Source organism: Propithecus coquereli, unplaced genomic scaffold, assembly GCF_000956105.1.
Source record: "Propithecus coquereli isolate 6110/MARCELLA unplaced genomic scaffold, Pcoq_1.0 Scaffold155, whole genome shotgun sequence".
Lineage (NCBI taxonomy): Eukaryota > Metazoa > Chordata > Mammalia > Primates > Indriidae > Propithecus > Propithecus coquereli.
Window position 1 is genome coordinate 1388158 of NW_012139969.1, and position 14692 is coordinate 1402849.

Consider the following 14692-nt stretch of genomic DNA (forward strand, 5'->3'; position numbering starts at 1 on the left):
TTCTCTCCCGCCCCGTCCCCAGCTGCCTTTGGGCTGGGTGGGAGGAGTCTAAACTGGACCCGGAACCTGAGCAGGTGAGGGAAAGGGTGCCTGGGAGCTGCCTCCTGCCATCTGACCTGGGACGGCGCAAGGACAGGAGGGCAGGGCCTTCGGGTCGGGGAGGAAGGATGGCAGGGTGTCATGAGGTGGTGGGAGGGAAAGGGTCTCTCTCTCTGGATCCACTGGCATCCTTGTGACAGTGTTTTCAGAGCTGGTGTTTTGGGCGTGGGGACAGAACCTTCCAGAGGACTGAACCCATTGAGGAGACGACCGTGCTGTCCTGGACACTGGTCCTTCCAGGCAGCTGTGTTGGGTGAGGAAATGGAGGCAGCTTTGCATTGGGGTTTCTCTAAGGATCAACCCAGGGCTGTCATGTATGGCTTTCAAAAAATCCATGAAAATTCTTCAAAAGCCAGCATGATTCTCCCTGTCCCCTGCCCTCCCTGCCACATTTGCTAAGGAGCCACTTGTCCCCACTCTAACCTGGTCTCCAGAGAGAGCTTTGTAACTAGTTTGAAAGAAAACCCCACAAGGGCAGCATCAAAGACTCACCCCACCCCCTTTCCACGAGGGGGAGAGGAAGGGGGAGGGTCAGATGGGACCATGGCAGCTGCCCCTTCCCTCAGTGGTGACTCAGCGGCCACCACCTCCTCTCCTCAAATGCACCCTCCCTGTGCTAAAATCCCAGGGAGCCGGTGGGTTTCATGTCCTCCCAGCAGCTCTCAGCTGTGAGCTGAGGAGGGGTGGCCACCCATCTGAGGAGCCCGACCCTGCCTGTGCCCTGTGCCCCACCTGAGCAAGTCGGGGGATCCCAAATCCTAACCGCAAGACGGGAAATATTGCCAAACACCAACATGATGGCATGAACTTGTCCCATGTCGTGGGGAGGTGCATTTCCAGGCAGAGAGGCAGGCACCTACACAGTGAGCACCTACTGTGTGCATACCAGGCTCCAATCCACATGGGCAGCCCAGGAAACCTGGCCAGCGTGGGCCTCACTTCAAAGAGGCTGGCTGCAAGCTGGAGGGCACCCAGGACGCGGCGGGATCATGAAACCAGTTCATTAAAGAGCCGGGCTGCTTAGCCCGGAGAAGTGCAGACTCCCGGGGGGACCACATCACGCTCTTCAAAGTGAAGAGGCTGAGGCCAGAGGGGCTGGAGGAGACCACAGGTTCATTCGTGCATGTGTACGCGGAGCAGCCACAGGCTGTGGACTCTCAGCGCCTAAAGGACCTCAAAGGCCAACCCCCACTGGATGCACAATAAAGGGAAGTGCTCCATGTGTGCGCGAGTTTACTTGTTTTTCTAGTTTTTACTCACCTACGCACATAAATCCAGTTTACAGAGAGATTCCACCAGAGGGTAAAAACTAACCCATCACCAACAAACCACCTTCAAGTACAATGGCCCAACCCAGAGACCACCACTTGCCGTTCGCTGAGACTGCAGGCTCTGTTACCTGGTCCGCCCGCAGGCATGCTGGCTGGCTGGCCCTCCGGACCCACGCGGGAGGCTTGCTGGAGCGCCCTACAGCCCCCGGGGCAGAGCCAGAAACCTGGGGCAGAGGAGGTCCCCAGAGGCAGTCTGGGCTCAAAGAGCCACCCACGGGCTGCTTCCGGAGGCAGCGAGCTCCCCGTGGTGGCAGAGCAGGAGAGGCCGGGACGACCCCCTGGGCTGCATGTTGCCAGGGAGATTCCTGTCCAGGTGGGCTGTTGAGAGAGACCTCTGCAGTCTCTGCCTATGTGGAAGTTCCTGAGAGCTCTGAGCGTGGGTGATGTGGAAGCGGGTGGCGTGGCGAGGCTGTGTTCACCAAACGGTCCAATTACTCAGGACAGCCTGTGCCCAAACCTCCCGGACATGGAGGCTCACGGGAAAGAGACTGCGTCCTCAGGAGGCGGCTCTTCCCAAATAAGCCTTGCATGTTCATTTCTCCTGAAGCGTTTCTGCTCCGTGGCAGCACTGCCGTGTCTCACCCTGTGCAAAGAGCCGTCCCTAAGACGGAGCTGTTGACCAGGTGCACGAGGGGCCCGAGGGCCCAGCCACCACAGCCCCCCTGCAGTGGGAGAGTCCACAGGACCCTAAGATCTCCGCGTGTCCGGGGGTGGCTCCTGGACCTTTAAGCAGTGTTTGGTGTAAATGGCGGGAGGGTGGGCAGCCCCGCCCTGCCACCGCCTTTGCTCAGGCTGTGGCGCAGGGGTGAGGACCAGGCCCCTTCCACCACTAAGCTGCGGGCAACACCTCGGGTGCAACAAGGAGGTGTGAGGACCCTGGTCTCTTCTTCATAGCAGCTTAGCTCATGGCCTTACCAGGCTGCTATGCGGAATCCAAATAGCTCCTCCAAGGACTGCCCATCCCATCACCTTGTTTGCATTTTCTCAGGCCACTTGTCATTGGCTGATACCTGCTTTTAAATTATTTGTTCATTGGCCACACTCCCTGCTCTCTGACATGCAAGCTTTATGATAGGAGGGTCTTATATTTTTGTCTTCTTCTGTGCAATACCCCTAAAACTCAGGACAGTATCTGCTCTGCAGGGGAGGGTGTCCCGCGTTCACAGTTGCCTGCAGGACAACGTGGTATCACAATGAAGGTGGAGGTGCGGGCTGGAGAAGGGGACGGGCCCCTTTGGACTTAGCTGCGTGCCCTCTGACCTGTCCTTCAGTTCTCAGCGCTGTCCCGTCACCCCTTAGCGAGAAGGATACCAGAAGGGCTCAGACGCCAGCAGAGAGCCACGTCCAAACCTGATGAGGGTGAACTCAAGGCACATGGGCTCCATGACCGCAGGCCCCTCCCCTTGCAATCCACAAGTGCAGCCAACATTCTACTTCCTTCCTTACATGGTCCCTGGCATGTAGTGGTTCCTCATCAAATATATGTGGAATAAAAGAATAAATGGGTGGGTCCCGTGGCGGCAAGAACCTTCTGGCGAATCCACCCACATTAGCACTTCATATTCAGGCCCCTAAATTGATCTTTAAGATTCTAGAATCAAAGTGAATCAGTTATTGGCCAATCCTCAATGGTTTCACCAACAAACAGTTAAGCTACAAAGAGGTTTGGCTTCTGTGTGCCAGTTTGCATGTGTGTGAGAGCGTGCACGTATGCATTGAGTGTGTGCACCCTTGCAAAGGTGTGTGCACACATCCGTGCCCAGTGGCTGTCCGCGTGGACACATTGCGTGTGGTTGCATGGGGGCACTCACATGTGCACACTCTGTGTGCATAAATTCTTGGCCGCACAATCTGCTCGTGCTGTTTTCTTGGTACACGCCCAATCTCCATCCCTTTCTTTTCCTTTCTTCTCAGAAATCCATTACTAAAAGGTTTTTTCTACCCGCCTCCAGGGGGAGGGGGCTGGGGGAAGGGACCGCTAAAATCATGAGGCCCAGATCAAAACACTCAGCAGCTAAATGAATTCACAGCATTTTCCCGCATGGCTTGGAGGGGTAATTTAGTGAGGCCGCCAGCTGGAAGGAAAGGGATTAATTCTGCACTTAGCTCAGCTCCAGTGAATAATTCATTACTGGAGACCTGTGCCCAGCCCCTGGGCCATGGGGGAAGCGTCCTGCCCACCTGCCTGTTGCCTGCCTGGGCCCCCCAGTCCCGCCCAGGAGCACCTGCCGCTCCTTTCACTCCCAGGACACGTGCGCCCCAGTGAAGGGGGCAGTAGGTGGGGGAGGTGAGAGGGACTGGCAGTGGCCACTGGCAGACTCTTGACCCTGGCAAGAGGCCGGGGCTCCAATCTGGAAGTCTGTGACCTTTTTCTCCAAGATCCTGCTGCACCTTTCTTGGGGTCTTTTGTTTCTTCTGTGCCGTCTCCTCTCAGTATCTTCTTGTTCCTGGTTTGGTGGTGGGGCGGGGGCTGCCAGGGAGTAGCGAGCTCTCTCCCACCCAGGTATCAGGGGACACTCATGAGGGCGGTGCTGAGCGCCCATGGCAGGGGTGCTAATGGGAGGTCTCGGGCCCTCACCAGAGGCCTCATGAAGACACGTTGAGGCTGGTACCTGCCCAGATGTACCCCTCATACCGCACACCATAGGACTCTCTGTGTTCTTCATGGATTTGGTCACAGGGCCAAGTACTGCCCCGGAGCCGGTGGGTAGTCTTCCCTTGTGGGAAGCTGGCAGGGCCCGACATCAGCCCCTACCAGCGTTTCCTAGTTCATCTCATCTCCCTGTCGTAAGGTCAGTGGGGCCATGTAACACAACAAAGTCATGGGAGTGGGAGCACGGAGTATTTGCAGGTTGCAATATTTAGGGTGCGGAATGTTGGGGGCCCATTTTTGGAATTCTGTCTGCCACAGTCGGGTTGGTCGGAATGGAAAGATGCCCAGGGCCGGGACCTGCCTGACGATGCCTCTCTTCCTCCCGCCAGCTGCACCTGAGCGCTGAGTCTGCTTGGCCCCTGGCCATTTGGCTCCAGGGCACCTGGCAGGAACCTGCTGGGCTTTTCCCACTTTCTGCTGCGTGGTGCTGGGATGTGGGCAGCCTTTGGGGGCTGGGGGTGGCCTGGCAGGCAGCCAGCTAGGAAACTGGGATGTCAGTCCTAACTGCAGGGAACTGATGGTGCCAGCAACCTGAATAAGCTTGGAAACCTCCAGAAGGAAATGTGACCCTGCCAACATCTCGACTTCAGGCACGCTGGGTGGGACTACCTACCTATACGAGTGTCAGCTAATAGATGAGCACTGCCTTAAGCTGCTGAGTTAGTTATGCAGTAACTGAAAACTGCTGTCCTACTTCACCCTTGTAGAACCTTGATCCCAGTGAGCCAGGCTTGCCTTGGGTTGGGTCAGAGGCTGACTCTCAGGTCTGGGTGGCCCTCTGCTTGCAACTCTCCTGTTCCTAATTTCAGCTTTCTCTCTGGTCTTCTGGAGCCTCAAATCACCCTCAGACTTGTCCATCCAAAGCAGCAGTCCCCTCCGCCCAGAAGCCCCTGGCCCCGGCCCTGAACAAGGCCATGCCTCACTGAGGGGCTGGTTACGCCTGTCTGCCAGCCTTGCACCGCCCCACTCCCCCGTCCCCCACCGGCCACAGCCTTACCTCGGAGGAGATCAGGTGGAAGGAGAGATCCACTGTGGGGGCCTCACCGCTTACGGTTTTCAGGTTAGTGTCCTGCGAGGAGAAGGGGCACTCACACCACACTGGCCAGGGCGGCTTTGGCCTCTGCTCCACCCGCTGTTCCAGATTCCCCAGGAAGGCGCCTGCCAGGGGCTGCGCCCAGGAGGGTGGGAAGGAGTGGGGAGCTGGCCTTCTGCCTCTGCCCCCCTCACTTCCTCCACACCCCCTTCTCAACTCCACTGGGCACCCGAGTGGCACCTGCAGGCTCACCGCCTGGCAGAGGGAAGCTCCCATTTGTTGAGGTCTGTATGTCAGGATGGCCAGAAGCATTTTAGGGGGAAAAGTGGCATAGAAATAGATAATAATGATAATAATAATGGTATTAATTCTCATTGAGAACTTATTCTAAGCGTTCACATGTGTTCCCTTGATAACCTTGCAGTAACCCTATGAGAAAAGCACGATGACTGTGCACCTATTTTACAGACCAGGACACTGTGGCACCGAGACTTTAATTTCCACGGTCTCGTAAGCGGGGAACCACGAGCAGGAACCAGAACTGGGGCCCAGATAGTCTGGCTCAAGAGCCTGAGCTCTTAACTCTCTTGTTACACACAGAAACTGCATCCTGGTTGTGTCACGCCATTTTAGAGACGAGTGCTCTGAGGTTGCGAGAGGGCAAGTAATTTACCCATGTTCCCCGGCGGGGATGGGGGCAAGACAGGATTCGAACCCAGGTCTGGCTGGCTGAGGGCCTGAGCTCTTGCACTATCCCGCAGGGCGTCCTCGTGCTTCTCCCCCACGTCGCTCAGGGCCTGGTTTGTCACAGCCCAGAGGCGAGATGTTCTCTGGCGTTGGGGAAGCTCCCGCATCTACAGGGAGTGCGCTGGCGGGAGCTTTCGCAGAAGGCAAGTTCTCCATGGAGGTGAGGCGAGGCGGCACGGGGCGGGGCGGGGTGCGACCAGGTGGGGCCCGGTCCAGGGCAGGGGCTCACCGTGACGGGGAGCCGTGCCACGCGTAGCCCGTCCAAGCCTTTCCCTGTCAGCATCTTCCGGTACAAACGACTCTTCAGTGGCAACACAGAGATGCCCAGGGGATGGGTGAGGGTCCACGGCTGGCTGCCTTTCACTGAGGGGAAGGAGCAGCCGGGTCCCACCAAAGCCCCCACCCTGGCCCCGTCCTCCATACCCCACATCCAGCCCTCCCAGCTCCCACCGCCCCGCCTGCTTCTGCCTTCTGGCCTTCCCCGCACACCCTCCTTGCCCATCTTCCGGGCTTTGTGAACCCAAAGCCAACCTTAAACATACTCTGCGTCTCTGGGTATTTATAGGGGTCACCCTCTTGTCTGCCCTTTGGGGGCTTCAATCCCATAGAGTGGAAGTAAACCCTGTCTCCCCCACCCATCCCTGTGAGCTCTGAGGGCTCCACCCTCCCCATCACTGATGGGTGCAATGAAAACGTAGCCTGGGGACAGGACCTGGGATGGGGACAGGCCCAGGTGTCCCAGCCTGTGCCCCACAGCTGCCACTTGGACAAGGAGTGCAGCCAGGTTCTCCTCTGCCTGCACTGGGAGGTTGCCTCGGCACCTGGGAGCCCCTAAACCATCCCGGCGGGAGGCAGAGGCGAGATGGTCCAAACACCCTTTTCACAAAGCTCCTGCTGCGTGGCTGCCCTGGTGAGGCGCCACGCGGGCACTTACTTGAAGTGGAGGGGTAGTACTCCAGCACCAGGGCTGTGTCTTCCGAGAAGTTGGTGGCTCCATCTCGGCCTTGGAAGAGGAAGGACTGATTCCACAGGGGCTGCTCTGGGGGTCCCCCAGGCTTGGACAGCTGGAGGGAGAGGGTGAGAGTAGGCGGTGGGGCTACAGCTCCCCCCAAATCAAAGCATGCGCAGATATTTGGTTGTGTGTGGTGTGTGTCTATCTGTGTCACAAATGTTTGTCCCAATTATCAAAGCAACACACAATTTTTTTTTTTTTTTTTTTTTGAGACAGAGTCTCACTTTGTTGCCCTGGCTAGAGTGAGTGCCGTGGCGTCAGCCTAGCTCACAGCAACCTCAGACTCCTGGGCTCAAGCAATCCTACTGCCTCAGCCTCCCAAGTAGCTGGGACTACAGGCATGCGCCACCATGCCCAGCTAATTTTTTCTATATATTTTTAGCTATCCAATTAGTTTCTTGCTATTTTTGGTAGAGACGGGGTCTCGCTCTTGCTCAGGCTGGTCTCGAACTCCTGAGCTCAAACAATCCGCCCGCCTCGGCCTCCCAGAGTGCTAGGATTACAATTTTTAATGAATAAGTTTTGGAAAATACAGAAAAGTAGAAAGAAGAAACAAACTCCTATGTTCTCACACTAAAGACAGCAGTTCATAAAACTGTGTGCTTCTTTCCAGTTTTTTCCATGCATATTTTGTATATAATTGTCATTCTACACCCTGCCTTTTTCATTTACCACCAAACCCTAAGCCATCCAGAGTCACAAAAACTCCTGTTGCCCACGACTTTAGGGACTTCAGGACATTCTGTCATGTCCAAGTGCCCTGGTTTCTCCCTCTCCGTTTTCCCCACAATAACGCTGCGTCGAATATTCTTTGCCACACACCTTCGTATCTCAAATTATTGCCTTAGCACAAATTCCTGACCCAGAATTGCTGAGTTAAAGGACGTGTGTGTTTTAAGGTTCATTATTGGCAGACCGCTTTCCTAACCTGTTGCACCAATGTTCATACTCATGGCTTGTCATGGACGCCAAATTGGACATGACTTCCACCCTCGTTACACCCCCTTTCTGCCCCACACGGGCCCCCAGCCCCTCGTGGAAGGCTAGGACAGGTCTTCAGGCTCTGGAGCCTCCATGTGTCAGCCGGGGCCATCAGGCACTTGGGGACTTGATGGCACCCCAAGCCAGCAGTGAAGGCACTCGCGTGGGTACGATTCAAGCAATGAAACAAGGCAGCATTAGCCAAAGCCCCCAAATAAGGGACCCCTATGAGACATCCCTGGGGAGGTCAGAAAAGCCGCTTTGGAGGAAGCAAACCACAGGAAGGCTCTGAAGGAAGGTTTGAGCAGGTGAAGGGAGGGAGGAAGGTCTTCTGGGGGCAGAGCGGCACAAGCAGGACCGTGGGGGTGGCACCAAGCACGGCATGCGCAGAGGACGCCTGGCATGAGGAGAGACTCCAGGGGGAGGCCCAGCATCTGCACAGGCTGGAAGGCGGGCATCGCCTGTAACTCCCAGCAGGCAGCCCTGCAGGGTCCCGGCACAGAGCGGGGCTGCCTGTCTCCGCCCCCAGTCAGGGGCTGTCAGCAACAGTAGCCGCCGCTCCCCCCGCCCGCTCCCCTGCGGGAATCAATCACAGCGCGGAAAGGTCAGCGCACATACACCGCTGGCTCCGGGAGTTATCGATGCGGGATCGTGAAATATCAGTGTGGGTCTGCTCCCCCCGTGGTGGCAGGGCCCTGATGTCTGTCACATGAATGTGCCTGGTTTTCCCAGGCCCAGCCCCAAGGCTCAGCTTTGTCTGCCCCTGTGTCTGGGGAGACAGGTTGCAGTCACTGCAGGGCCAGGGCGGCCTGAACACTGGGACAGGGACTGGGGTGATGGGACAGTCCCTCAGACACTCCTAGTGGGAGCTCAGGGACAGCCACTTGGCCACCAGGTCAGGCCGAGAGAAGTTGGTTCTGGCTTCTGTGGGACTGGGGAGAGAGCGCTCAGCATTGATCCTCAAACCGTGCTCCTCCCAGAGCCACTCCTTCTCCCGGGTGCTCAAGGGTCCAAATGGCCTGGACCATCTGCCAGGCACTGGGGCACTCAGGGAAGATGTGTGACTTGGTCCTCCGCTGCCCTGTGTCTTGCTCCCACCCTGGGAGGGTTATCTGATGGATGCTAGCTGTCCTCTCTGGGACCTGTTAATGTGTCTAAATGGAATCTACGAAGCAAGAGGTGGTGAGGGCCCAATAAGGGATGGCCCCCCCTGAACGGTTCCCCAGGCTAAGTCCTCCAGGAAAGATCCCGTCAGACCTAGAATTGGGGAGGGTAGGCCCCTCTCTCGTGTGTGGGGGGTGGGGGTGGGGAGCTCAAGGTTCAATGACCTGCAGAGTCTGATGCCAGGGCCCTGGTGAAGGTGCTGGTGGCTGATGTGTGCACGGGGCTGGGGGGGCGGCGAGGGGCCGACACTGCCCGCAGCAGCTAATGGGAAAGGCCCTGGCAGGTCGTGGAATTAAGGAATGTGATTAACCCTCAGCTGTGAACTTCAGAAAAGCCATTAACCCCGGGCCCCTGAGGCAGACCCGCCTTCCCTGGGGACAAAGCCTTCATTCTACAGCCTTCGTTCTCCCATTCTGGGCCCACCCACACCCACACCTACCGCTGCTGCCCGCTCTGCCCAGGCAGCCTTGCTGGGAAGGGAGCTAGGACTCTTTGGCGGGAGGCCTGGGTGGGTCTGCCTCAGCCTCGCTGTGTGACCTTTGGCAAGTCCCTTCCCCTCTCTGAGACCAGGTTTTCTCATCATCCAACAGGAAAATGCTTTGTGCTCCACACATCGAAGTGGTCCAAGGAGACAAATGGATATTTTGCTAGTAAGGCGAAAGTTCAATTCAACAGAACTCAGCGAATGTTGGCCGGGGGACTTCTCCATGCCAGACACCTGTCGGGTGCTGCAGGGCACACGTGGGAGCTGGAGCCAGACCGCTGCCCCAGGAGCGAGCTGTCTTGCAAGGTGATAGGACACACACACATGCGTGATCCGCGAGAGGCCTGAGCCAGCTGTGACCGTGGGAGTGGGATGTCTGAGAGCGCCATGACTCTGACCTGGGGACGGGAGGACGGGAGAGGAAGGCCACTCCAGGCTGAGCTTCTGCAAAGGTGAGGGCTGGAGGAGAGTGAGGGCGGCATGGCCGTGGAGAGCTGCAAGCCGTCTGTGGGGCTGGAGGATGCGTGTGTCACCAGAAGGCTGAAGGGCACAGGGCCTTGTGCACCCGCTGAGTCTCAGACCAGGGGTCCAGGGAGGGGCCTACCCTGGGCAGGGGATGATGGGAGGGTCTAGGCTGGAGAGTGGGCCAGCACCAGGGCAGGGCCTGCGGGCTGGAAAGGACCCCAGGAAAGCTTGGGAACAGGCTGGCTGAGGGGCTGAGCCTTTCTCACTTCTGCTTGTGTTTCAGCTCCTCGGAGCTCCGCCCAGCTCTGTAGGAGGCCATGACAGTGGGAGCAGCCTGTTGGGCCAGGGTCCCTTTCCAAGGTGTGGGCGTGGGGGCAGGAGTAACTCCCACGGCCGCATGATGTTGGCTGCAGCAGTCTGGGCCCACTTGTCCCCTAACTCATCAGAGCTCAGGTTTTGCCATCATCATCAGCTCCACTGAGGGCCACGGAGCCAGCAGCCAGTCTGCTCCCCACCTCCTCCCGACAGGTGGCCCCACGGTCCAGGTGGCCCCTCCTCCACAGCCATGCAGAGCCACGCCCCTCCGCAGCTACAGGCTCAGGGAAGTGCCTGTGATCCTGGCCAACCAGACGCAAGGGAGGTCTGGTGCTGACGGTGGCTGGGCAGGTTGCTTTCCAGTTCCTCCTAAAATCCACCCCTGAGAAGGGAAGTCTTTGCTCTTCCCTTGGTCTTTGGTCTTACTTGGATGGGGCGCCCGGGATGTTTCCCCATGAGCTGTTAGCCGGCTGAAGATGGCAGTTCCCGGGGGTTGGAAAAATCCTGAGTCCTCGAGGATGCTTCTGAGCCAGCACCGACCGGTTCAGGCAGCACCCCATGTCGGGACTTGTGGTGCATGACAACAAATATCCTCAGTGTTTAAGCCCATCCGAGTTGGGGTTTCTGTTACTCGGAGCCAGATGGGACAAGGGCAGTGGTGAGGCTGGCCTCAGAGGCGCCTTGGCACTAGCGGGAGGTGCAGCTCTTGAAGGGACAGAACCACTTTGCCTTGGACCCCGGCTTGGACGCTTTGCACAGGTTATCATTCAAATTCTCCCTACAGCCCCGTAGGGCAGGAATCGGCAGGTGCAGAAAGACTGAGCAGCTGGGCGAAGGTCACACAGCTAGTAAGTCACGGAGCTGGGGCAAACCAGGTCTGCTGGACTCTCCACGCCTTGCCCACAGCGCTTTTGTCTGGCCACAGTGGTGGGAAATCACAGCCCGCCATGATGTCAGAGAGGGCAGGCCCTAGAAGTTGCCTAGTCCAACCCCGCCGCTCCTCTGGAGAGGCGACGAGCTCAGAGAGGGCAGGGCAGGGTCTGTGTGAGCGTCTGAGCCCAGGGCTGCTGGCTAGCGGCCCTCCAGGGAGGGGTCTGCCGGCATCCCCGGCCCACACCACAGCAGCAGCAGCCGGCCCCTGTTCTCTCACCACTGCACCTGGGCACCTTGGAGTCAGCTGACGCACGTTCTCAACCTGGCCTGGCTGCTGTGGTGTTGAGTGACCTTCAACAAGTGTCCTGCCATCGCTGGACCGCTGACTCCAAGTGCACACATGCAGCAGGCGTTGGAGGTGAGCCTTTGTGTTAAGGGGCACCCCCACACTAGTTAGTAGCTCAGGCAGCCAGAGCAGGCTGGAGGTGGGGGGGACCACTCATTAAAGCAGGCAGCGCCTCCTGCCCCTTGGGACAGCCTGCTGATTGGTTCATAATTTCCTGGGCAAATGCAGGGCCATGTGTGAGATGACTCTGGGGAAATCAGAGGACGGATTGGTTTGGGTTTGCAGCCTCCATCCCCAGGGTCTCCCTTCTTCCCACCCCTCCCCACTACTGTCACTCTTGCCCGCGTCTGAGCCTTCTTCAGACGTCTTTGCCTTTGAATGGGGGCAGGGACTCTGAATGGGTGTCTTGTTCTATTTTTGCCATGCCAGACATGAGCATTGGTGGGCAGACAACAGGAGGGACTTCCAGGAACCCCCACCCCCAGCCTCAAAGGCCCCTAGGAATGTTGGGACCATTATCTGGGGCAAGCTCGCACAGAAGTGCAGACTATGGGACGAGATCGATTTGGCCGTTTCCCTGGACCAGCCATGAACTGTACACACACCCCCGTGCTCAAACGACTGCCCTCCTGTCCACCCCGACACGGATCACGGCTGGTGTGTCCCCTCACCTGTGCTCTTGCCGCTCTCAATTGCCCTGTACCAACCCTCCCTCTGTCAAAAATCAAGACTGCCCTCCCTAATCACCTCCCTCTCCTGATTTTTCTAAAAAGTTTTTTATTATGGTGAAATATACCTAACACAAAATTTTCCATTTTAACCATTTTTAGGTGTAGACAGATCAGTGGTGTTAAGTGCCTTCATAATGTTGTGCAACCATCACCACCGTGTATTTCCAGAACTTTCTCATCACCCCAAACAGAAACTCTATTCCCATTAAACGTAACTCCCCATGTCCCCGTTTCCCAGCCCCTGGTAACCGCTGTTCCACTTTCTGTCCCTGTGAATGTGCCTACTCTGGGTGCCCCGTGTAAGTGGAATATTTGTCCTTTTGTGTCTTTTCTCCTCTGATTTCCATGACTCTGAGAGCCCCTCCTGGTTTACTAGATTATACATCACCTCGTGTCGCTGTGTAACCTGTCCGGTGGCGACACCTGCCTTCCCTGAGGCGGCTTCTCCACGGCGCAGAGAGCGCGGCCCTGGCTACGCAGCCGCCCTCGGTAGCCAGGGAGCAGCTGAGCCAGCAAGCGAGCGAGCGGACGGGCAGTCATTCGACGTGGGAGCCAGCGAGAGAGGGCGGGAGGAGCCATACCTGAGGGCACCCGTTCTGGCTGACCCGAGGCACGTCAAAGTTCATCACGGACGGGATGGGGAAGGAGACGGGGGTGATGGGCAGCCCCACGGAGGCCAGGTCCCTGTTTACCTGGCTGGCCCTGGGGAGGCAAAGAGACAGGGTTAGTCCCCTTGGCTCTGGGCCCTCACGGGGCAGCCCAGGGCCCCCACGGGACTCTGGATCCGTATGCGAGCAGGGTGCCGTGGCCGGCCGAGTTCAGGCCGGGGCCTCCTGACAGAGGTGGTAGATCTTGGTCCTTCCGGCTGCTGGCCCCACTCGGGAAAGCTCCCCGTGCTCAGGAGACGGGCTGTAGCGCTCAGTTCCCTTATCCGGGACTGACTGGCCTTGGCCACCTCTGAGTGCTTCAGCTGCTCCATCTTTAAAACGGGCCTTGCGTTCCCTGCCCGGCTTTGGAAGACCCAGTCACAACGGCTCACCCCCACGGTGGGAATCCCGGGGTAGGCGTGGGGGTGTGGAGAGCCTGCCGGGGCAGGATTCAGGGCACGTGTGTGCGTGTACACGTGTGTGCGTGCGTGCACTGAGGTCACTGGGCTGGGCGTGTATCAGACATTTTCATTCCTCCAAGAAGCAGGGGGATTCATAGGTGATGAAAACTCAGCAGGTGGGGCAGATGAGTCCGGGTCCTCTTAGGCCATCAGAGCCCGTGGAAGGCTAAGGGCAGGCACCTGGCTCCCAGGAGGCGGTGCTGTCCCAGAGAGCATGTGCTCCTTGGGGAACATGCCCCGCTGTGCAGCCAGACTAGCCTGAGCCGCACCCCCCCCGCCCCCTCCCCTCGCCCCGTCTCCGAGGACTGCGAATCCAGCAGGTGCAAAAGGAAATCCGGGGAGTAGGGGACATGTTGGGGCTGGGGCCAGGGACACCTCCAGGAGGGTGAGGGAGGGGACTCCTAGGCAGGGCTGAAGGTTATGAAGCTGCAAGAGGTCCCTTAGGCTGCCTCCTTTGGGGACAACCACCAGCTGGAGCCTGTGGCCGCGAGCTAGAGCGGGAGGGGTAAGCGTGCGACGTGAGGCAGGCTTAGGGGCTGGCACCGCACAGGGAATGGGGACCCCCCTCCTCCAGGCACTGGCGCTCACCCGCCCACCGCCCCAGCCTGCTCTCAGGAGGGGTCCGGGCTGCCCTTTCCAGGGGCCTGAGCTCTCCCTGGGGAAAGAAAGGCTGGTCTGCTGCAGGAAGCTTCCCGGGACCTCACACCCAGCAGGGAGCTCCTGGAACCAGCCTGTCGTGGCGGTGACAGCCCCCCTCCTTACCCATGCCCACCTGCACCCCACTCACTTAAACTCCTTGTAGTTGGGAACCACCCGGGCAATCACCACCATGGGGCTGGGGTTGTTGACGAGGGGCTCGTTGACTCCCCAGAGAAAGACCTGGAGAAGAAAGGAGACAGGTGACCCCCATGTGGCCTTGGGCCCTCCCAGAGACACAGCCAACCAGCCTGCCATCTTTCTCTCCCCCCGGGGGGTGCACAGCTGCCTCCACACCCTGCACCTGCTCCTCCCTGCCCCCTGCCTTGCTTGGTGCTTGCTCTGCGAAGGCTGCCCTCCTCCAGGCAGCCTTCCAGGCAGCATTCTCTGCCTAGCGGAGGCGACTGCTCCGGCTTTCTGTCCTGGGACTCAGTGTCGGGTCTCTCACCCCAGCATCCCTTGGGGAGGAGGGGTGAGAGGAGAGTGGGACCTAGGCAGGAGGGCAGGAGGTTTGGTTCTAACCTTGGCTCCTCCGCCAGCTCCTGAGGCCAGGACTAGGGCCGGGTTGGGAGTTTTGGCACCTCCCGGTTTCTGTCGTCTAAGGGGCCAAAACCCTTTGTCCTGGCTCCTCCCAAAGTTGGGAGGGGCTCTGAT

At 58.4% G+C, this 14692-nt stretch overlaps 1 protein-coding gene across 1 annotated transcript in view; it reads right to left on the reverse strand.

Moving 5' to 3' along the window:
• The window catches only part of CCDC33 (coiled-coil domain containing 33), a 109463-nt gene that overhangs the window by 41334 nt on the left and 53437 nt on the right, over nt 1–14692 (reverse strand). Inside the window, exons 7-11 of the mRNA XM_012640546.1 lie at nt 14130–14221; nt 12816–12936; nt 6798–6927; nt 6093–6226; nt 5081–5152 (exon numbers count right to left, since the gene is read on the reverse strand). Of these exons, the coding sequence (XP_012496000.1) occupies nt 5081–5152; nt 6093–6226; nt 6798–6927; nt 12816–12936; nt 14130–14221 (549 nt within the window). The remainder of the gene's footprint in view (nt 1–5080; nt 5153–6092; nt 6227–6797; nt 6928–12815; nt 12937–14129; nt 14222–14692) is intronic.